The sequence below is a fragment of the Physeter macrocephalus genome, chromosome 14 (genome assembly GCF_002837175.3).
Source record: "Physeter macrocephalus isolate SW-GA chromosome 14, ASM283717v5, whole genome shotgun sequence".
Lineage (NCBI taxonomy): Eukaryota > Metazoa > Chordata > Mammalia > Artiodactyla > Physeteridae > Physeter > Physeter macrocephalus.
Genome location: NC_041227.1, coordinates 62,084,208 through 62,107,829, shown reverse-complemented (window position 1 = coordinate 62,107,829; position 23,622 = coordinate 62,084,208). Strand labels below are relative to the sequence as shown.

The following is a 23,622-nucleotide window of genomic DNA, read 5'->3' as shown; positions in this document are numbered from 1 at the left end:
TTATGGAAAAAGAATAATCCTTTCAACACATGGTACTGGAATAAATGAATATATACATGTAAAATAATGAATTTGGGCCTCCACTTTACACCATAGTCAAAAATTAACTCAAAATGGATCAAAGATCTAAATTCAAGAGTTAAAATTATGAAAGCTTAGAAGAAAACATAGGTGCAAATGTTCATGACCTTGGACTAGGCAACAATGTCTTAGGACACCAAAAGCACAAGCAACAAAAGAAAAAATAGTTAAACTGAACTTCATCAAAATTAAAAATTTTTGTGCTTCGTAGGGCAACATCAAGAAAGTGAGGGCTTCCCTGGTGGCGCAGTGGTTAAGAATCCGCCTGCCAATGCGGGGGACACAGGTTTGAGCCCTGGTCCGGGAAGATCCCACATGCCGCGGAGCTACTAAGACCGTGCGCCACAACTACTGAGCCTGCACTCTAGAGCCTGCGAGCCACAACTACTGAAGCTCGCATGCCTAGAGCTCGTGCTCCGCAACAAAAGAGCAGGCCCCACTCAACGCAACTAGAGAAAGCCTGCGCGAAGCAACGAAGACCCAACGCAGCCAAAAATAAATAAATAAATAAATTTTTTAAAAAAAGAAAGTGAAAAGACAACTCACAGAATGGGTGAAATTTTTTTTGCAAATCATATATCTGATAAGGGACTTGTATATAGAATGTGTAAAGAAGTATTATAATTCAATAATAAAAAGATAAATAACACAATTTTTAAATGGGCCAAGTAACTGAATAGACATTTCTCCAAAGAAGATATATAAAGGGCCAATAAGCACATGACAAGAACTCAACATTACTAGCATTAATAGCCATCAGGAATATGCAAATCAAAAACACAAGATACCAACTTACAACTACAATGAGAATAATAGAAAAGATGGAAAACAACAGGTGTTGGTGAGAATGTGGAAAAATTGGAACCCTCCTATGTTATAATGGTAATGTAAAATAGTACAGCAGCTTTGGAAAACATCATTCATTTGGAGGTTCCTCAAAAGTTAAACAAACAAAAGAAAGTTAAACATAGAGTTACCATATGACCAAGCAATTCCACTCCTAGATATATGCCCCAGGGAAATAAAAACAGATGTCCACACAAAGACTTGTACACAAATATTCATAACAGCATAATTCATAATGACCAAAAAGTGGAAACAATCCAAATGTCCATCAACTGATGAATGAATAAATAAAATATAGTATGTCCATACAATTAAACATTATTCAACAATAAAAAGAAATGAAGTAATAATACATGATACAATGTGGATAAACCTTAAAAACATTATGATGAGTAAAAGCCGATCACAAAAGAACATCTATTGGATGACTTCAATTATATGAAATGTCCAGAATAGCAAATCTATAGAGACAGAAAGTACATTCGTGGTTGCCTAGTGTGTGGGCAAGCGGGAAGATGAGGGACGAGAAAAGGATTTGGGAGGTGACAGCTAAGAGGTATGAGGTTTCTTTTCGGTGCAATGAAATGTTTTAAAATTGATTATGGTAATGACTGTACAACTCTGTGAATATTAGTATATTCATACATACATGTATTTTTAGTACACGATTGAATTCTACAATTAAAATGGGTGAATTATATCATGTGTGAATTATATCTTAATAAATCTGTCATTTTAACGTTTGTAGATGAGGTGATAAAACCACAGAATCAGAGAAAAAGAGGGGTTGAGAAATCAAAGCAACAAACTGAGAGCTAAACAATGCTATTAATGATCTAATAAATTAGAACCAGCAAGGAATAAAGCATACAAGTCTAGACAGCTAACAAATGGCTTAGAGGAAAGGTTTCAGATAGCTACACTTGCTACAGAAGACGAAGTCTAAGAGCAATTATAAAGATTATGATTGATATGGAGACCAAACAGTGCTAATTCCTTTAGTAGGTAACCCAATAAATAGTGTACAATATATATGCAGAAATTTTTCCTAAAATGAAGAACTGCTTCTGTAAATTTTAAGAGTATGCTGTATTCCAAGAAAAACTGATACAGAATAATTGACCAAAAGAAATAATATGATTAAATTATTGGACTTCCAGGATAAAAGAGATTCCATCACGCATCTGTATAGGAAAGAAAAATCAATAAAAGTGGAAATATCTGATGGGCCTCAGACTTTTACACAGCAACCTAGAATGCAAGAAAACACACTGGAACAATGGTCTGCAACATTCTGAAGGAAAGAAAATGTGACATAAGAATACTACTCTCAGCCAAGTCACAGTTCAAATACAAAAGGCAGACATTGTCAAACATGCAAGGTCTGAGAGAATAGAGCCCTGATAAGTCCCTTCTTGGAAATACAAAATGAAATCAGCCAACTAACAAACCAATCAAGATAAAGAACTCTTGGGGACTTCCCTGCTGGTCCTGTGGGTAAGACTCCACAATCTCAATGCAGGGGGCCCGGGTTTGATCCCTGGTCGGGAAACTAGATCCCGCATACATGCTGCAACTAAGAAGCCTGCATGCCGAAAATAAGAAGCCTACATGCCGCAACTAAAGATCCCGCATGCCGCAATGAAGATACCACGTGCTGCAACTAAGTCCTGGTGCAGCCAAAATCAAATATAAAAATAAATAAATAAATAAACATAGCAGAGTGTACATGTCAAATTAAACAAACAAAAAAAACCTCTTAAATAGTCTGTGTTAAAAGCCCTGAGTTTGAGTGTTGAACCTATTTAAATAGAGACCTAAGACTGAGGAATGGGAGAATTATAGTTGCAGAACAAAATGTCAATGTTATAATCCCTGAAAAAGTAAAAGTTATATCATCAAGAACAATAAAAGGAACCAAAGGAGAGGAGAAGGGAGAATGAGAGTTAATCACGTCATAGTTCACAAAGGAACTAACATCGAGTCACATGTATTTACAAATGAAATGTCATATCAGGATTTACTTCAAAATACTTCAGACAAAGAAAGAAAACAAAAGGGAAGGAGGACGTGAGGAGGGAAGGAAAATGAATATGGTGCTGGTTGGTGTCGGGGAAATGAATGAGACAAGAGTTGCAAAATGTTGAAGATTATTGAAGCTAGATAATGGGTACATGGCAGTTTATTATACTATTCTCCTTATTTTTGTGTATTTTTAAATTTTTTCACGATAAAAAGTTAAAATATAATAACAAAGTTGGATTAAATTATTTTTAAAATTATAATGACTTTAACCCCTAATGGCTTAAAAAATATTTTTAAATTAAGAAGCATCTTGCTAAGAGGGTAAATATTAAAAGTTTTCATCACAGAAAATACTGGTGAACTGAAATGTTTGATGAACTGAAATGTTTGAACTGATGGACTGAAATGTTTCATCCTTTTAACTGAAGCTCAAGACTCTCTCGCTCACACACACATACACCCTACAACCACCAAGCCTGCCCTCTTTGGGCCAATTATAGGCGAGTCCTGTGGAGAGAGAAGCAAGTCATTTGTGCTTACAGCTTGGCTGGCTGGGCAGTGGGGCAGGCCCTGTCATGCCTGCTGCTGCTGTGAATCACATGGCCTAGCATTTGTCTTGCCGGGGCCTGGGTAATTCTCCATGTCCACTTCAGAAGGTTTTTCTCTTATTTTTTTAAAAATTTTATTTCATTCTGCAGGCTTTGCAAACAGTATCTCATAGACTTCTCATGGCATTCTCTAGATGAGGAAATTGAGAAGGGAGCCATTCACCCGGAGCCCCACAGTGAGTCAGTAAGGAACAGTTGGATGGGAGGCCAGGTCCTTCCCTGACACCCTTCTTATTCCCACTCCTCATCTTAAAGTGAAAAAAAGAAAAAGACACCCACCAATTACAGAGGCAAGGACTTCACTGGGAAAAAGGATCATAGGAACTTTGTGTCGCTTTTGTGGGGAAGGTGGGGAGTGGTTCCAGATGGGTATTATGATTGTAGTTTGGAAGAATTGGTGGAGTGGGAAGGCAACTCAGAATCCAAGTTCACGCATCCTGACTTCTCACAAACAACCTTGTAGCCCTGTAACTCTCCAGCTCTGCTACAACTGGCTTCTGCCTCCCCGCCAACCTTTCTGCTGTCTCCCTACCTACCAGCCCCTCCAGCCCTCCCCTCCAGCTTGGCCCCCAAGGCCCACCTCCTCCATCTTTCTCTCTCATCAGCACCTCTACTCCCTCCTTCCCTTGTCCTCCTGCCAAACACACCTGGCAAAACCCCAATCTTGGATCAATACACCACCCCTTTTTTTCTTTCCACTCATACTACAGAGCTGCTGAACAGTACAGGAGAAAATCACATAAGCAGAAGACTTGGCATTACTTTCATGGTCTCCAACCTCAGTTTGGGGAAGCAGAAAGACCATAGACTTTGGACTCAAATAGATCTGTTTTGGAACATAGATGCGAAAACACCTCAACAAAATACTAGCAAACCGAATCCAACAATACATTAAAAGGATTATACACCATGATCAAGTGGGATTTATCGATTTCCACAAATCAATCAATGTGGAACACCACATTAAATTGAAGAATAAAAAACATATGATCATCTCAATAGATGCAGAAAAAGCCTCTGATAAAATCAGTATCCGTTTATGATTAAAAACTCTCCAGAAAGTGGATGTAGAGGGGACAAGCCTCAACATAATAAAGGCCATATATGACATACCCACAGCTAACATCATACTCAATGGTGAAAAGCTGAAATCATTTCCTCTAAGATCAGGAACAAGACAAGGATGCCCACTCTTCCCACTTTTATTCAACATAGTTTTGGAAGTCCTAGCCACAGCAATCAGAGAAGAAAAATAAATAAGCAAAAGGAATCCAAATTGAAAAAGAAGTAAAACTGTCACAGTTCGAAGATGACATGACACTATACATAGAAAATCCTAAAGACGCTACCAGAAAATGACTAGAGCTCATCAACAAATTTGGTAAAGTTGAAGGATACAAAATTAATATAGAGAACTTGTTGCATTTCTATACACTAACAATGAAATATTAGAAAGAGAAATTAAGGAAACAATCCCATTTACCATTGCATCAGAAAGAATAGAATACCTAGGAATAAACCTACCTACGGAGGCAAAATACCCATACTCTGAAAACTATAAGACACTGATGAAAGAAATTGAAGACAATACAAACAGATGGAAAGATATATAATGTTCTTGGATTGGAAGAATCAATATTGTTAAAATGACCATGCTACCCAAGGCAATCTACGGATTCAATGCAATCCTTATCAAATTATCAATGGCATTTTTCACAGAACTAGAACAAATAATCCTAAATTTTATACGGAACCATAAAAGACCCAGAATTGCCAAAGCAATCCTGACAAAGAAGAAGGGAGCTGGAGGTATCATGCTTCCTGACTTCAGACTATACTACAAAGCTACAGTAATCAAAACGGTATGGTACTGGCACAATAACAGACACATAGATCAATGGAAGAGGACAGAAGGCCCAGAAATAAACCCATACACTTATGGTCAATTAATCTATGACAAAAGAGGCAAGACTATGCAATGGAGAAAACACAACCTCTTCAATAAATGGTGCTGGGAAAACTGGACAACTACATGTAAAAGAATGAAATTAGAACATTCTCTAACACCATATACAAAAATAAACTCAAAATGCATTAAAGACCTAAATGTAAGACTAGATACTATATGACTCCTAGAAGAAAACATAGGTAGAACACTCTTTGACATGAATCACAACAATATTTTTTTGGATTTGTCTCCTAGAGTAATGGAAACAAAAGCAAAGCTAAACAAATGGGAGCTAATTAAATGTAAAAGCTTTTGCGCAGCAAAGGAAACCATAAACAAAACAAAAAGGCAACCTACAGAATGGGAGAAGATATTTGCAAACAATGCAACTGACAAGGGATTAATTTCCAAACTATACAAACAGCTCATACAGCTGAATATCAAACAAACAACCCAATCAAAAAAATGGACAGAAGACCTAAACAGACATTTTTCCAAAGAAGACATACAGATAGCCAACAGGCACATGAAAAGATGCTCAGTATCGCTAATTATTAGAGAAATGGAAACCAAAACTACAATGAGTTATCGCTTCACACCAGTCAGAATGGCCATCACCATAAAGTGTACAAATCATAAGTGCTGGAGAAGGTGTGGAGAAAAAGTAACCCTCCTACACTGCTGGTGGGAATGTAGATTGGTGCAGGCACTATGGGGAACAGTATGGAGGGTCCTCAAAACACTAAAAATAGAGTTACCATATGATCCAACAATCCCACTCCTGGGCATACACCTGGAGAAAATATAATTTGAAAAGATACATGCACCCCAATATACATAGCAGCAGTATTTACAATAGCCAAGACATGGAAGCAACCTAAATGTCCATTAACAGAGGAATGAATAAAGAAAATGTGGTGCATATATATACAACGGAATATTACTCAGCCAGAAAAAAGAATGAAATAATGTCATTTATGGCAGCGTGGATGGACCTATAGACACTATCATATGAAGTGAAGTCAGACAGAGAAAGTCAAGTATCATATGATATCACTAGTTTGTGGACTCTTAAAAAAATGATACAAATGAACTTATTTGTAAAACAGAAATAGACTCACAGACATAGAAAACAAACTTATGGTTACCAAAGGGGAAAGGAGGGGGAGGGATAAATTGGTAGTTTGGGATTAACATATACACACTACTGGACTTCCCTGGTGGCGCAGTGGTTAAGAATCCACTTGCCAATGCAGAGGACACAGGTTCCAGCCCTGGTCCCAGAAGATCCCACAAGCTGCGCAGCGACTAAGCCCTTGCACCACAACTACTGAGCCTGTGCTCTAGAGCCTGTGAGTCACGACTACTGAGCCCATGTGCCACAGCTACTGAAGCCTGCATGCCTCAAGCCCATGGTCTGCAACAAGAGAAGCCACCGCAGTGAGAAGCCCGCTCACCTCAATGAAGAGTAGCCCCCGCTCACCACAACTAGAGAAAGCCTGCACATGGCAATGAAGACCCAATGCAGCCAAAAATATATATATACATACTGCTATATATAAAATAGATAATCAACAAGGGCCTTCTGTATAACACAGGGAACTATATTCAATATCTTATAATAACCTATAATGTAAAAGAATCTGAAAAATAATACATATATACATATATATGTGTACCTGAATCACTTTGCTGTACACCTGAAACTAACACAACTTTGTAAATCAACTATACTTCAATTAAAAAAATGTTTTCCTCACAAGAAAAAAAATTCTATGAAAAAGTATCTACCTTGCTGAAATAGAATCATTTGACGTTATATGCATTATATATTATGTATACAGTCGTTATTAATATAATTTTATAATGTGATCAGTTCACTGTATATGTAAATATTGAATCATTACATTTTATACCTGAAACTAATATAATGTTATTTGTCAATTATACCTCAATTGAATTAAAAAAAAAAGAAACCACTTTTAGGAAACCTGAATCACTTTGCTGTACACCTGAAACTAACACAACTTTGTAAATCAACTATACTTCAATTAAAAAAATGTTTTCCTCACAAGAAAAAAAATTCTATGTATGGTGACAGATTTTATAAAAATAGAATCATTTGACGTTATATGCATTATATATTATGTATACAGTCGTTATTAATATAATTTTATAATGTGATCAGTTCACTGTATATGTAAATATTGAATCATTACATTTTATACCTGAAACTAATATAATGTTATTTGTCAATTATACCTCAATTGAATTAAAAAAAAAAGAAACCACTTTTAGGAACCAGTATCTCTTGTAGTGAATAATGATTATCTGAAGTTCAGCAGGTCCTTCAGTTTCATTTTAGTCTCCTTTTCTTCTAATTTAAGTAAAATTAGATTTAATGTTTTTATTTTTAATAGTATAATGTATAAAAATATATATTATATTTTATGTTGTATTAATATAAATCATATATATATATACATAGTGTATGATACATAATATCAAATGATCCTATTCTAATAAAATCCTTTCTTTCATCTACCTATACTTCCATCTTTAATATGTTTGTGTGCCTTGAGAAAGGACTGGAAGGGTTGCCATCAAAAGTTATCTCTAGATGTGAGATTTGGAGTGATTTGTTTTCTTCCTTTTTTGTTCTTTTCAATACTTCCTCTTTATATTATTAAGAATAATTATTTGTATAATTAGCGCCTATTATTTTTATACATATAATAAAGTTATTACTCTTTAAAAGGTGTTGTTCCAGGTTATACCATTACACAACTATGCCAGTACTGGTAGTTACACATTTCAGATGCCTATGGCTGAGGTAGTTAAATACCTCAAATATGAAATGTAAACCCCTGATGTACTAATAACCTATTCTATTTCTTTGGGTCCAGGAAGCATCTATGATTTTTATTTCCTCAAGCAAGGTGGTGGACATTGGTACACATGGACAGAGTATATCACCAAAGAGGAGGAAAATATCCCAGCAGATGCAAAGGTAAAAGAGAGTTATTGGCCGTGGAACTTTGGTAATGACCTGATATTCAGCAAAGTGGAGAGGTTAACAGCAGGTCTGTGTTAGCATTTTTAAGAACTTACTTTAGAAAAAGGTTCAAACATGAGCTGGACTGAGCCTTCAAAACATGGACTTTAGAATCAGAGAGTCCCAGATTCCTTACTCAGCCTTCACTCTCTCTGCCTCAATTTACTCAACTACACAATAGCAGAAAAGAATACCTAAAGGATGGCTGCAAGGATTGAAGACATTATACATCAATTTGTGGCACACACTGTGTGCTAGATAATGCTGTTGCTATTCTGATTATTATCACTGTCTATAATGCCAGATGGTCGTCAGTCCACCTCTCACCTATCTCAGCCAAAAAGATCCTTGCCCTTTCTTTAAAATCCCCAGAGAAAGATTTCTTTAATCAGAATTCTCAGAAAAATGGGTACTGATTAATAGATTTTCTGGTTAGCAGACAATTCACCTACAACTCCTGCTCATTTCCTTGTGGAAAATTTTTTCCACGTGTGCAATTTCATGCCTCTATTTGCAGTTATCTAGTGGACATAATTTATCTTTCTGGGGGTAATTGTAGATTGTTCAGGCCCCAGATAGAGTAGTAGGAGGTGGATGGGAAAGTGGAAATATTGACGACGAAGTCAGACACCAGACAGGAGCACAGCTGCTTGTGAAAAGGGTGCAGTAAGCAGGAGTGAATGTATGTTGAGTTCAGGACACACCCTGGAGGCTGAGTCTTGTAAAGAACCCCACAGCACTGAGGCCCTAAACTTTCATTCTCCTTAAAGAGCTTCATCACCTGAGCTCTCTAGGGGTTTGAAATCTTGCTGGATTCATACAAATAAAAATCCAATGCAGAAAATATTTTAGTTCTGCTGGGAATTTTTCCTTTGTCAAAAAATTGTTCTAGCCCCTGAAAATAAAAATCTATGAAACAAAACCTGCTTTAAATTCCTAGTCTTGGTACCTGGTTCTGCATTCAGTATCACTTACTGGCTATGTGGCTTTGGACAAGTTAGCCAGCCATCCTCCAGTCTCAATTTTTTCATCTGAAAAAGTGAGCTAATAATATACCTGCCTTAGAGGGTTATTGGGAAAGCTGCGGGGAATAACAGAGGCAAAACATCCATAGCTCAACACCTGTTAATTCTCTTCCTCACCACTTCAATTCCTTTGTTCTATCTGCTCCTTTTACTTTGATCAAATTATTTATCAAAATAAGCCAAGACTTTGTCTACCAATATACACAAGGCCACCATGTTGCACAGTCCCTGTTGGTGCCACTTGCATTATGGTCTAGTTTTGCTTTAGGGGCACCATTTACATAAACCATAGTGTGAATGGTGCTCCCTAGAGTTGCACAACACAGTGGCTCCATGTTCACTAGCCCCTTCTAGTCTAGATATATAAGTAGTAGACATATAAGTAATAGGGATTCCAGGAGCTTAAGACCAAGCCCTTAGAGCCCATTTGGAGCCTGAATACCAGGAATAGTATTGCAATTTCCATATTGGAAAAGGAGTTAATAGGAACAACCAAGAATCTGAGCATTAGGAAAAGCAGATGAGGAACAAGCACAGGGAATGGGGGTCAAGGGTCACACCTAACCCTTGAACAAGCAGTATAGGTGGCATATGGGAGGTGGATCTTTCCTGGGGCAAGGCAGACAGCTTGGTTCAGAGCAAGGGTCTCAGACGGCAGTAGCTATAGACCCATCCTTACTGTAATTGGTGTTTATAATATGACATTTCAGTGGTTAAGAATATAAACCTTGGAATCAGACAAGCTGAAATTAAAATCCTTGCATTTCCACTTACTTGGTGTGTAAGTGAGCTCTGCATCTCAGTTTTCTCATCTCTAAAACAGAGTTTCCTCATCTCTAAGATGCCCATATTTACGTGCAAGATTTAATTTAATCCTCAAAACAGCTCAGTGAACTAGGTGCCATTATTATCCCCATTTTACAGATGAAGAAACTAAGGCCCCTGGAGAGGTAAAATACTCAAAATCATAAAGATAAATAAGAGATGGAGCTGAATGGATAGTAAGGATAGAACCCAAGTCTCCTGAATTCCAAGACCCAATCTCCTGGGCTCAGTACCAAGACTCACCATGTCTTTGTGGCACAGGTCTCAGAACTCATCATCCCCACAATGGAAACAGCCCGGCAGTCCTTCTTCTTGAAAACCTACCTGGACCATGAGATTCCAATGCTGTTCGTAGGACCCACGGGCACTGGCAAATCAGTCATCACCAACAACTTCCTTTTCCGCCTTCCCAAAAATACTTATCTGCCCAACTGCATCAATTTCTCTGCCAGAACTTCAGCCAGTCAGACCCAGGATATCATCATGTCCAAGCTGGATCGACGGCGGAAGGGCCTTTTTGGGCCTCCCATAGGGAAGAAAGCAGTGGTATTTGTGGGTAAGGCATTGGCCTGGATCTGGACACACCAAATTCTTCTACTCTAAGCTGCAGCAAAACAGAATCTCCCCTTGTAGGGCCACTGTAAAGGCCTTTTACTCTCTCTGGGAGATAAAATATTTCTGGTTAATAAAATTCAGCATTCCTTCCCTCCCCTCCTATTTTCCCTCCTTCCTTCCTTCCTTCCTTCCTTCCTTCCATCTTTCCATCCCTTCTTCTCTCCCTTCCCTCCCTCTCTTCCTTCTTTCATTTTTTGTTTCCTGTCCTTTCCTTCATTCATTACCAAGTATTTGTTAACCATGTACTGTAAGCCAAATTTTCAGTAAGTGAGGCACGGTCCAGGCCTTTTTGCCTGAGGGAGGATCCCAGTTTCTCCTGGAATGAAGTTGAGCCCGTGGATCAGGCAGAGTTACTTTGTAGTGAGAAGCAGTTAGGTCCAGAAGGGGATTGTGGTGTTTGCCCTCTTGCATCTCCAGAAGCAACTCACACTTTGTGATGAGCTCCTATTACATTAAGTGCCAGATAAATATGTTATCAGTATATGAAGAAATCTAATAGTTGCTAAATAAATATTTGTGAAATAAGCACATTGAATTTTCCCAGGATTTTATGTGTACATAGCACTTCCTCATTTATTTTGTTTGAGCCTCACGGCCCCATCAGTTTATTAGCCACCATTATCACTTTACTAGTCGGTTAATTGAGGCTCCAGAGGTTTAATTCCCTGTTCAGGGTCAAACATCTAGAAAATTCTGGAACCACGAGCCAAAGCCAGGTTTCTTGGTGCCAAATACATTATCTTTTCCACTCTCTTACTGCTGACTCATAAAATTCTCATTTAGTAATAGTAATGCCCTGCCTTTCTGGGTTATCTCATGTCCTGTCTTTAAAATTCATGTATTGATAGTAAATGTTGCATGTATTTATATCCTTGCCAATTAGCAACAGCTCCTTAAAGGCAGGGATCCTATTTCGTTTCCCTTTCTTTTCCCCCTTTCTCCTTTCCTCCAGTCTTTTCTCCCTTCCTATTTTTATGGTATATCCAAAAACAGATTAAGCTTTGCAGCCAAACAGACCTAGGTCCAAGTCTCACTTTTTAACCCTAAGCATGTTGTGACCCTAAGCATATTATTCCATGACCTTCAGTTCCTCACCTCTAACATAAAGGTAATACTCTCTTCCTTATAAAGTCATTATTTTGATTAGATGAGATAATATGTATAAAACTCCTAAAATCTTACATGACACAAAACTGGGCATTTAATCAATGTTCATTGGAGTTTACTGAGTGCCTTCTATGTGCCGGGACTGAGCAATTTGCTATTTTAGAAAATCAATCCCTACCCTGGAGGAAATATGGGAAAAAATTAAATGTCTGTTTGTTAATGCCAATCTGTCAATAAAGCAGGAGAGCCCAGAACCCAGGAAAAGCTCTTCCATTATGGTGAGAATGTCCACTGGCTGAGTCCTGCCTAGAGTGAGGATGTAACAACTGGGCACGGACTCTCCCATGGAGGGATAATCATCTTCTACCTCCTGTGAGAGCAAAGGATCCCATAGACTTACAATCTGTGGCCATGGCATCTTTCCCCAGATGACCTCAACATGCCAGCCAAAGAGGTGTATGGGGCCCAGCCCCCCATTGAGCTCCTGAGGCAATGGATTGACCACGGTTACTGGTTTGACAAGAAGGACACAAATAAGCTGGACATCGTTGATGTGCTGCTTGTGACAGCCATGGGCCCCCCTGGTGGAGGAAGAAATGACATTACTGGTACGTGAAGGAGAGAGTTCCTTACTCTTCACCCACCCCCTGCAGAGCCAGACCACCTTCATGAATGGAGGGTTGGTGCAGGGCACTCGTCCTGATGGAAGGTGGAGAAAGGTGTGTTTAGGCTGTAGCCAGAGACACTTGAGTTAGCTTCAAGCAGTGACATTTGAATATTTCATGTTGGTAGTTGTAGAAAATAGGATGGGAAGATGAAAAGAGGATTTGAGGAGTCTTTGGCTAGGGCTTAGAGGAACAGAGAGTCCCATGAAGAGGGGAGTTCAGTGTGGACAGCATGTGTTCCAGGAGGGAGGCTAGATCAGAGGTTCTCAACTAAGGGTGCATGACAGATTCACCTGTTGTGTTTCTCATAATTCTTTGGATTGCCAGAGATAGAACACCTAACCCAAAGTGGCCTAAGGAAAATCATAATGATAATAAACAAACAAATAAATAAGACTTTTTCCCCTGTCATCTGACACTTCAGGAAGATATTTTGCTTCAGGTGCAACTTGAACCATCTAGGTCTACAGATTTTCATACTTTTATTCTGAGATACATCCTTGGTTAAGAATCTTAATGCCATTTCCAGACTTAAGATTCTGTGACCTTGCTCTCCCCTGTGGCATTTGTCTTTTTCATTTGTAAAATAAGGAAGATAAGCAGAGTGATTTTACTTGGGTACACAAACCCATCACCTTCCACTTCAAGTATAGAGTCCAGGGGTACCTTTGCCTTGGGTTTGAGTATAACAGGATCTCAGGCACTTAGCGTCTATAAATTCAACACTTCTCTCACTAGCGAGAGGGAGAGGAACTTGGTATATTACTTTTCTCTAAGACCTAGTCATTCAATAGGAGAAAATATTTGCAAACCATCTCTCTGATAAGGAGTTAATATACAAACTATGTAAGGAATTCATACAACTCAATAGCAAAACAACAAACAATCTGATTTGAAAATGGATAGAGAATTCGAATAGACATTTTTCTAAAGAACACATACAAATGGCTAACAGGCACATGAAAAGATGTTCAATATTGCTAATTATTAGAGACATGAAAATCAGAATCACAGTGAGATATCACCTTACACCTGATAGAATGGCTATTAACAAAAAGTCAAGAGATAACAAGTGCCCTTGTACACTGTTGGTGGGAATGTAAATTGGTGCAGCCACTATGAAAAACAGTAGGAGGTTCCTCAAGAAATTTAAAATATCACTACCGTATGATCCAGCAATGACACTTCTGGGTATATCTGAAGGAAATGAAATCACTGTCTTGAAGAAATATCTGCACTCCCATGTTCATTGCAACATTATTCACAATAGTCAAGTCATGGAAACAACCAAAGGGTCCATCGATGGATGAATGGATAAAGATGTATACACACACACACACACACACACAATGGGATATTATTCAGCCATAAAAAAGAATGAAATCCTACCCTTTGTGACAACATGGATGGACCTTGAGAACATTATGCTAAGTGAAATAAGTCAGACAGAGAAAAACAAATACTATATGATATCACTTACATGTGGCATCTAAAAAAGCCAGACTCATAGAAACAGGAGTAGAATGGTGGTTGCCAGGGGTTAAGGGATGGTGGAAATGAGGAGATGTTGGTCAAAGGGTACAAATTTCCAGTTATAAGATGAATAAGTTTTGGGAATCTAATGTATAGCGTGGTGACTCTAGTTAATAACAGCAACAATGGAATTGTTACTTAACCTTATTGTGGCAATCATTTTGCAATATCTATATGCATCAAATCATCATGTTGTAAACCTTCAGCTTATATATGTTATATGTCAATTATATCTCAATAAAACTGGCAGGGGGTGGAGATCTATTCAAAAGGGAATATCTGTTTCCAGTACATATCATGGAAATAGTAATTACTAACATTTGTGCAGCAATTGACAGTTTTCAGACTATGTCACATATATGATATTTGAAAAGATCCTATAATAAAGACCAGTGCCCAAAGTCTGCCCGGAACACATCTGTAGTCAAGTGAAATTGGGTTTATTAATTTGCTGCAGAAAGGGTGTCTGCACAGCATGGAGAACCATGAGAGTGCCTGGTGAAAGAGAGTTAAATGGGCTTGTGCTGGGTGATGTGAGGAAAGGCTTAAGGAACCAGGGACTCTGTTTGGGATTGGGTAATCTCAGGAAGTAGGGACAATTTGATGAGTGGGTATCTTAATTTTTTTCTCTGCTTGGTAAAGAAGTAGAGTCACTCATATTAGCTAGGGGGGAAGTTTTCATGGTTTCAGAGCAAACTTGTTTCTATCTTGTTCCATCATAGCTAGGGAGTGACCTCATCTGATGTTGATATTTAATGAAATTGTGTTCAGTGGAGAACTAACAGCCTAGCTGATATTTGCCAGACCAGCTGCCAGCTTTCAGGGCTGAGATGGGAAACCTGAAGCTCAAGGCAATATAGTATGGTGGTTGAGAGTATGGCTTGGCAGAAGACTGATCTGGGTTTAGGTAACATTAACAAACATTAAGTACTATTAGTATCCTTATCATCAAAAGAGTAAGTGAATTTCTCAAGTTCACACAACTGTAAATGGTTCAAGATCAATGTGTAAAATATTATTCTGGCTTTTTTTTAAAAAAAAGAAAAACCTACATATGTCAATACATAAGTATAGTGGAGTACATATATATATATATATAATACTTACATACTGACATATGTATTTTCCTTTTTTTAAAAAAATGCCATATATATATATATTGAAAAGAATTTTGGGAAAAATGGCAGCAACTGTGCCAGAATCATCATTTTTGGCTCTTCCCAAATTCCCATAAACAGAGCAACTAGATAGCAAAACCAAAAACCTATAAACAACATTTACAACAAAACTAGTTGGCAGAGTATTCCCCACATATTCTAAAGTATAATTGGTGGGAACAAACCACTGGCAGCTACAAGACCCACATGTTATCTGCATCTGTGCGGGAGAAAGCAGAGGGAAGTATTGAGACATCTAACAGACCTGAGAATGGTTGAACCCAAAAGTAGCAAACAGGTATTCACTGATAAGCATGGCAGCCAATTTGAGAACAGGAGCTGAAGTTGGCAGGACTTTTACCTTCTCAAATAACAAGTAAACACAATGAACCTGCAGTGAGCTCTGAGGGACTAGAGCATTATAGCCAGTTGTGATTTCTCTAAACTAACAACCCAGGTCTCCCATACAAGGTGAGACCCTACACTGAAGAGAAACTGGAGTTGAATCAGAACTGAGCAAGTTAAGATTACTAGAAACAAAGGAAAGAGAAGGTCAAAATGAGAATGAGAGAGAGGAACAGAGGCAGGAAAGTTCAGAAAGCAAGCCACTATATTTTTGAACACTTAAGAAATCAACAGAGGGCTTCCCTGGTGGCGCAGTGGTTGAGAGTCTGCCTGCCGATGCAATCAACAGAAAAGGAAACTTTGTGGAGTTAGAAAAGCCATCTGAGTCAAGCGTTCTCTAATTGCATATATAAAAATGAGCAAAGAAAAGTACTGAGGTCATGTTTCATAAAAATTAATGTAGGAAGGAAGAGAACAGAGAAAAACACCCTGCTTCAAAAGCACAACAGAAAGACATACTTTAAAAACTTTAATCTATTACTTCAAAATAATCTGCAAGACATTGATGAGATGATACAAGACAGGAAAGAATGACATAAATCAGAATTAGAAAAACTTAGAAATTGAATGATGGAACTCAAGAATTAGGGAAAAAAAGTTACCTTAGAAATGAAGCCAAAACTAAAAGGAGCAAAAACAGAATAAATACAATCAATAATGCCTTAAGAAATAAAAAATTAGAAGGATTTTTTAATCAGAAAAAAAATAAAGACATACCACAACATGGATGAACCTTAAAGACATTATGTTAGTGAAATAAGCCAGTTACAAAAGGACAAATATTGTATGACTCCACTTATATGAGGAACTCAGGTTCACAGAGACAAAAAGTAGAATGGTTGTTACCAGAGGCTAGGGAGAGGGAAATGGGAAGTTAGTGCTTAATGAGTTGCAGTTGCAGAAGATGAAAAGATTCTGGAGATAGGTGGTGGTGATGTTCACACAACAATGTGAATGTGCTTGATGCCACTAAGCTGTACACTTAAAAAATGGCTAAAATGGTAAATTTTATGCTATGTATATTTTATCACAATAAAATTTTTTTCTAGAAATGAAGAAAGGAACCGAAAGGTTTGAGAGAAAGTAACAAATATTAAAGTTAGGTAGAGAAAATCCAACATACAACTAAGAGGAGTGTCTAAAGAAGAAAACAAAAAAAAAAAAAAAAAAAAGAAAACAGAACTAATAATAAAAGCTATAATCCAATAAAATGTGCCCTCAAAAAAAGTATTTTTGAAAATTACATATTGAAAAGGTACATTGTGTACCTAAGAATACAGACTCAAAAATGATCATTACCAAGACTAGTAAAATCACTGGACTTTAAAGAAAAAGAAAATTAGATCATCTTAAGAATTTTCAACTGCAATCTTTATGCTAGGGAAAATGGAATAACATATTTATGATACTTGAGGGAATACAATGAGAGTCAAGGCTTTTATTGCCAGCAAAGCTGACCTTCAAGTATAAAATAAAAACTATTATCAACATGCAAGAACTCAGAGACTTATTTCCATAAGCCCTTTCTCAGGAATCTATTAGAAAATGGGTTTCACATGATCAAAATAGCTATAAAGAGATCAATGTAACAACTGGTAGTGAGCATTACTTAATGTGGTTATTTGTTGAACTACGACTACATGGGAGAGATTATAACATATAAAACCTATATGATTTGATGATGTAGATATTGAACAGTTGAAAATGGAGGGGGATGAGGATAGCACATACAAGAAGTTTTATACCCTTCTGTTATTGTAATTGGTGGCGGTAGTATATTCTTATTCTGAGTGTGTTGTATGTATAAAGTAGGATTATATGAATGAGTAACTATAGTAATTTCTGTTTCTACTGTCCCTTGTGTCCTTGAGAACCAGGACTCAGTGTGGAGAAAAGGAAATCAAGACATAATATAGAAGAAGCTAAGAAAAAGCTCTGGAGTCCTAAATTTGAAATATCAGTACTGGGGCTTCCCTGGTGGCGCAGTGGTTGAGAGTCCGCCTGCCGATGCAGGGGACACGGGTTCGTGCCCCGGTCTGGGAGGAGCCCACATGCCGCGGAGCGGCTGGGCCCGTGAGCCATGGCCGCTGGGCCTGTGCGTCCGGAGCCTGTGCTCCACAACAGGAGAGGCCACAACAGTGAGAGGCCCGCGTAACGCAAGAAAAAAAAAAAAAAAAAAAGAAATATCAGTACTAACTCATGTTCCAGGTCTAAAAAGTAATAACCAACTCATTAACAATAAGAATTCTTAGCACCCAGACTGTGGTCTTGAAATCCAGTTTCCTACTAAAATAAACCAGGCTTCTTGGAGAAATGGTTTATTGCATGTCTGGGGCAGGAAATATACAAGATATGCCTGTAACGTCTTCATATATGCCTGTAACGTTTTCATATATCCAATCATGAGAAAGCTTTCAAAGACTACAGAGTCATGTCAAAAGCGTTCAGTTAACACAAGGAGGCTTTAACTGGCAAATATGGGGAAATTTGAGCTTCAACAATGATAGTAATTTAAATGGATTGAAATTTATCAAAAGATATTTAAATCTATGAATCAGTAATAACAGTCATAGCTGGTCATCTTCAGAGGATGCTGAAAAACCAGTTCACTATCTTGAAAACTGATAAATAAATGGAAAGAAGCAAGCATTTATTTTGACTTCCTTCTATGAAGTATATACCACTGTATAAGCAAATAGTAGATGAAGGGGAAGTGTCCCTTTCTAAAAATATTCCTAATATTTTAATAAACTATATAGTAAATGAAAAAAATAATAGAATCAGAATATCACCATTTTGGCAAACTTCAGTGAATTAATGGATCTAGCCATTGAGAATCAGTAGCTACCAACATTGCAGAGGGAGAGACAACATCATGTGCCCTCTGATGAAGGACTACACCACCACCTATAGTCTGGCCAAAGAGATGGAACCTGAATCTGATTAAGTCTCTGGATACAGCTGCAAAATGGTAGGAAATACGAAGGGCAGAGGAACCAAATAAATTACACCATGAATAGGCAATCAACAAGATCCTGACTGGAAACTTCTACAGATCAAACAGTCCAGCTAGTCAATAGACAGAAGATAAAAGAAAGGGATGGAGGGGGGAACCTGTAGATTAAAAGAGGCTTAAAAGACATATCAGTTTTTTTAATTGGCGGCATTAAACTCTGGTATCTAGAAATGAACACATGGTTAATAAAGATGCAAGATAGCAATTACTTTAAAAGTCAGGATAGTGGCAACTTTTTGAGGGAGAAATGGAGAGGTCTGTGATTGGGATGGGATCTATGGAGGGGCTCCTATGGAGGGCTGGCAAAGTTGTATTTCTTGACATGGATGGTAGATGTAAGGATGTTAACTTTATAATGATTCACTAAACTGTACATTTGTGTGATTTTCTATATCTGTGCTTTACTTTATATAGAAAAATACTTTTAAAAGAATATATTCAGGCAAATCTATAGCGACAAAAAATAGATTATTAGTTGCCAAGGGCTGCAAGGAAATGGGGAGTGACTGCTAGTGGGTAAAGGATTTCTTTTTGGGGTGATTAAAATGTTCTGCTATTGATTGTGGTAATGGTTGCACAACTAAAATACTAAAAAATCATTGAATTGTGTACTTTAAATGGATGAATTGTATAGTATGTGAATTACATCTCAATAAAGCTGATACATAGTATAACTATAAATATATGGATATCTAACATTGGGTACATAGATACAGATACAGAGATGTAAGAATGTCAGACTAACAGTGGGGAGGGGAGAGAGAATGGATTTTGTGTGTGGGAGGTAAGGAATACTTTCTATAAAAGTATTTCTGAATTGTTTGATTATTTTACAATGATCATACATTGCCTTTACCTTTTAACAACCTTGAGCACTGGACTAGCACTATTACCAGAACTGCAATCATGGAGACGTTCTATATCTGTACTGTGCAATACAACAGCCACTAGTCACATGTTATTCCTGAGTAGTTGAAATGTGGCTAGTGAGACTGAGGAAATAAATTTTAATGTTATTCAATTTTCATAAGGCTGCCATATTGGACAGCACAGCTCTAGAACATTAAGGCAGAGGGAAAACTCTTCTATATCTCAGGATCTCTAGGCCCAGGAGGTAAGTGTGAGAATATATGCACACTCACACCTGTGCATGTTTTCCAGGACGATTCACTCGCCATCTGAATATCATTTCCATCAATGCCTTTGAGGATGACATTTTAACCAAGATTTTCAGTTCAGTCGCTGACTGGCACTTTGGAAAAGGGTTTGATGTGATGTTCTTAAGGTAAGAGGTTCCTGTGTTATTGGCCTGGGGTCCTCAGTTCTGGCCCCTCTTTAACTGGTCTGCCTTCTCCTTCCTCCCAAGGTATGGAAAGTTGCTGGTACAAGCTACGATGACAATTTATAAAGCTGCAGTGGAGAATTTCTTGCCAACTCCCTCCAAGTCACACTATGTCTTTAACCTGCGGGACTTCTCACGGGTGATCCAAGGGGTGTTGCTCTGCCCTCACACCCACCTACAGGTCAGCCACTATCTTTTCTGTTATCAAGTTCATTCAGTGATATCCTTGGCTACATGGAATATACAATGCTAAGAGTAATATCTAACTTCTATCTAGCATTTAATCTATGCTAAACATTTTGCTAAGTATTTTGTAAGCCTTATCTCATTAAAGTCCCATATCGACCCCAGGATTTAGAAACTATTTGAGAACTACCACCTCAGTCACCACCTGCCATTCATTCAAATAATTAACTGGATTTTCAGGATGTAGAAAAATTTATCCGGCTTTGGATCCATGAGGTTTACCGGGTCTTCTATGACCGTCTGATTGATCATGAGGACAGACAGGTCTTTTTCAACACGGTGAGGGAAACCACCTCCAATTGCTTCAAGCTGTCTGTGGAAAAGGTAAGCCAGACCCTGTGATCATTTGGCCTCAGAAATTGCCCCAAATATTTGATCATGCTAGTCTCAGATTTCAGATTGTCTTCCTACTAGAGACTTACAGCTCCACTTTCTGAATCTCAAGAAACAGTGTATTGAGCCAACCAGTCACTCAATTTGGTGATATAATAGTTGGCCCAATTTCATTTCACTTCCCTGGTAACATATAAGTTTGGGTACATTCAAACTTACGGTTTATGATATGATGTTATTGTTTATTATTAATGTAAAATGCATTTGCAAGGTCAGTTAATTTGTGAGTTGAGAAATAAATACACCATGAATTTTCATGGTTTGATTGATGCCCTGGTAAAGCCCGAGTGAAAGATTGTCATGGTTTCCCATTTGTAAATATTTTCTCTTTTCTCTTTTGATATAAGAAAAGTTTTAAGCCTATGTATTTGCGTCATCTAGTTCTACCTCTATTCTTAAGAAGCTACGATTTCTCCATAGAAAAAATTGCAAGTGTTTCATGTTGCATCCAGAGGCCAAGTGCAGAAGCACTGCCAGTTTCTAATATCAGGAAGAAGAGGCATCTAAAACATTTCTACTCTAGGTACAGAGTGGGGACCAGGGAAATGCCTGCACTTCTGTTTGGTGAAGGAGCAAGTACATTAAAAATGATGCCATCTTTCGACTACCTCCTCTTGGGATCTTACAATCTGACCACCAATGTTTTAATCATTTAGCAAACAGATTGACCCTTGCTTTCACACTCTTTTCTCAAATGTCCTTTCATCATAGTCTTTACAACCACGAGATCCACATATTTTGTTTAGAGAAAAAAAAAATGTTGATGATCCATGACTTTGAAGAATGCTCAGAGGAAACAAATACATCCCCTGCTCCCTCCCTCTACGCCTCCCAGTACCATGGTGGCGGGGGCTACTGGCTGAATGCCTAGCTGAGACTTACCTTTCCCACAGGTCCTCATCCACCTGTCACCCACTGGAAAGATCGTTGATGATAATATCCGTAGCCTCTTCTTTGGAGATTTCTTCAAGCCAGGAAGTGACCAAAAAATCTATGATGAGATCACTGACTTAAAACAGCTCACAGTGGTCATGGAGTATTACCTGGAAGAGTTCAACAACATCAGCAAGGCCCCCATGTCCTTGGTCATGTTCAGGTTCACCATTGAGCACATCTCCAGGATATGCAGGGCCCTGAAGCAGGACAAAGGCCACTTGCTCCTGGTGGGCATTGGGGGCAGTGGGCGGCAAAGTGCCAGCAAACTGTCCACATTCATGAACTCATATGAGCTGTACCAGATCGAGATCACTAAGGGCTACTCAGGCAATGACTGGCGAGAGGACCTGAAGAAGATCATGCTACAGGTCGGTGTGGCCTCCAAGAGTACTGTGTTCCTCCTCACCGATAGCCAGATCAAGGACGAGTCATTCACTGAGGACATCAACATGCTTCTGAACACGGGAGACGTGCCCAACATCTTCCCCGCTGACGAGAAGGCTGACCTTGTGGAGAAGATGCAAATGGCAGCAAGGACAGAAAGTGAGAAGATCGAAACCACTCCTCTTTCTATGTATAACTTCTTTATTGAGAGAGTGAAAAACAACCTTCACATTGTCCTTGGTAAGAAGAAGCAAATTCAGTTTGCCCTTTTCCTCTGGGTATTTCAGGATCTCCTGTGCCTTAAGCCTGTTCCTCTTACAGTGGTGCCAGGAATGATCCAGCCAAGGCACTCACTCGCCCACGGGTCAGTGCCTAGAATTCCTTTGGAAACTTCCACTGTCCTGCACAGCTGTTTTAAACCTGTCCCACTCTCCTAAGTTCTCTGAATTCTCCTCTGAACCCTCTCCTTCCTTTTAGTACATTACCCAGCAACCTCACAGAACAGCACCTGGAGTTCTTCTCTCTATGAATGATATCTCCAATCTATTCAGAAACTTAAGGGTCGTGTTCAATACTTCTCTCTTGTTACCATGTCCTGTCAATTTTTGCCTTCTCTCTCACATATCTACCCCCTTATCTCTATCTCTGCCACCTTCATATTAGCTAAGCCGCTATCATCTCACCCAGACCTCACCTCTACAGCCTTCTAACTCTTCTATGTCCACTCTGTCCATTCCAGACCTTTATGTTCCACTGAGTCAGGATGGGGATTTTTTTTTCATGTATTGCAAATGTGATCATTGTATATTTACACACATACACAAATTAAAACACCTAAATTGCTTTCTATTCAGATAAAGACCAAAATTCCTAAGCTATAGTCTTATAAGGCCACCTGCCAGGCTGTCCCCTGCCTCTTCTCCACTCTCATCTGCAACCAAGCTTCCCCTTCTCTCTTTTTTAGCCACGCTGACCTCCTCACACTTTCACCTGTGCCTTATGCTTCCTCCCACCACACTGGGTCTAAATAAACAGTGAATGGAATTTGGGGCATAGAATCCGACCTTTGTGGTTGGATGGGGATGGGGTCAGAAACAAACTGATGGCCCCACAGCTCCCTTATGTCTGTGAGTCAGAACAAACAGAGCACGTGGGTCAAAGGGCTCAAACCACTCTGGCTATGTGACCCTAAGGATCTGGAAGGGACAATGTGGATACTGGAGACGAGCCAGAAGGTATTGTAATAAACTGAATTCCCATCACAAAGTTTCCTGAAACTATCCCATGGTTCCCCTGTGCTTCCCAGGCACTCATCCTGACTCTTCCCAATCACACCCTGGAGTGCCAATAGGAAACATGACTGCTCCCTTACGCCACCAGAATCCTTGGAAAGACCTGCCTGTCCCTTTC

At 38.6% G+C, this 23,622-nt stretch overlaps 1 protein-coding gene across 28 annotated transcripts in view; it reads left to right on the top strand.

The window, feature by feature from the left end:
- DNAH3 (dynein axonemal heavy chain 3) overlaps positions 1-23,622 on the top strand; it is a 249,724-nt gene that overhangs the window by 146,252 nt on the left and 79,850 nt on the right. For all 28 annotated transcript variants that reach the window (XM_028498493.2, XM_055090018.1, XM_028498501.2 and 25 more), the window contains 7 exons: positions 8,415-8,518; positions 10,675-10,969; positions 12,564-12,743; positions 20,073-20,196; positions 20,278-20,434; positions 20,680-20,823; positions 21,786-22,452. In XM_028498493.2, coding sequence (XP_028354294.1) covers positions 8,415-8,518; positions 10,675-10,969; positions 12,564-12,743; positions 20,073-20,196; positions 20,278-20,434; positions 20,680-20,823; positions 21,786-22,452 — 1,671 coding nt within the window. The remainder of the gene's footprint in view (positions 1-8,414; positions 8,519-10,674; positions 10,970-12,563; positions 12,744-20,072; positions 20,197-20,277; positions 20,435-20,679; positions 20,824-21,785; positions 22,453-23,622) is intronic.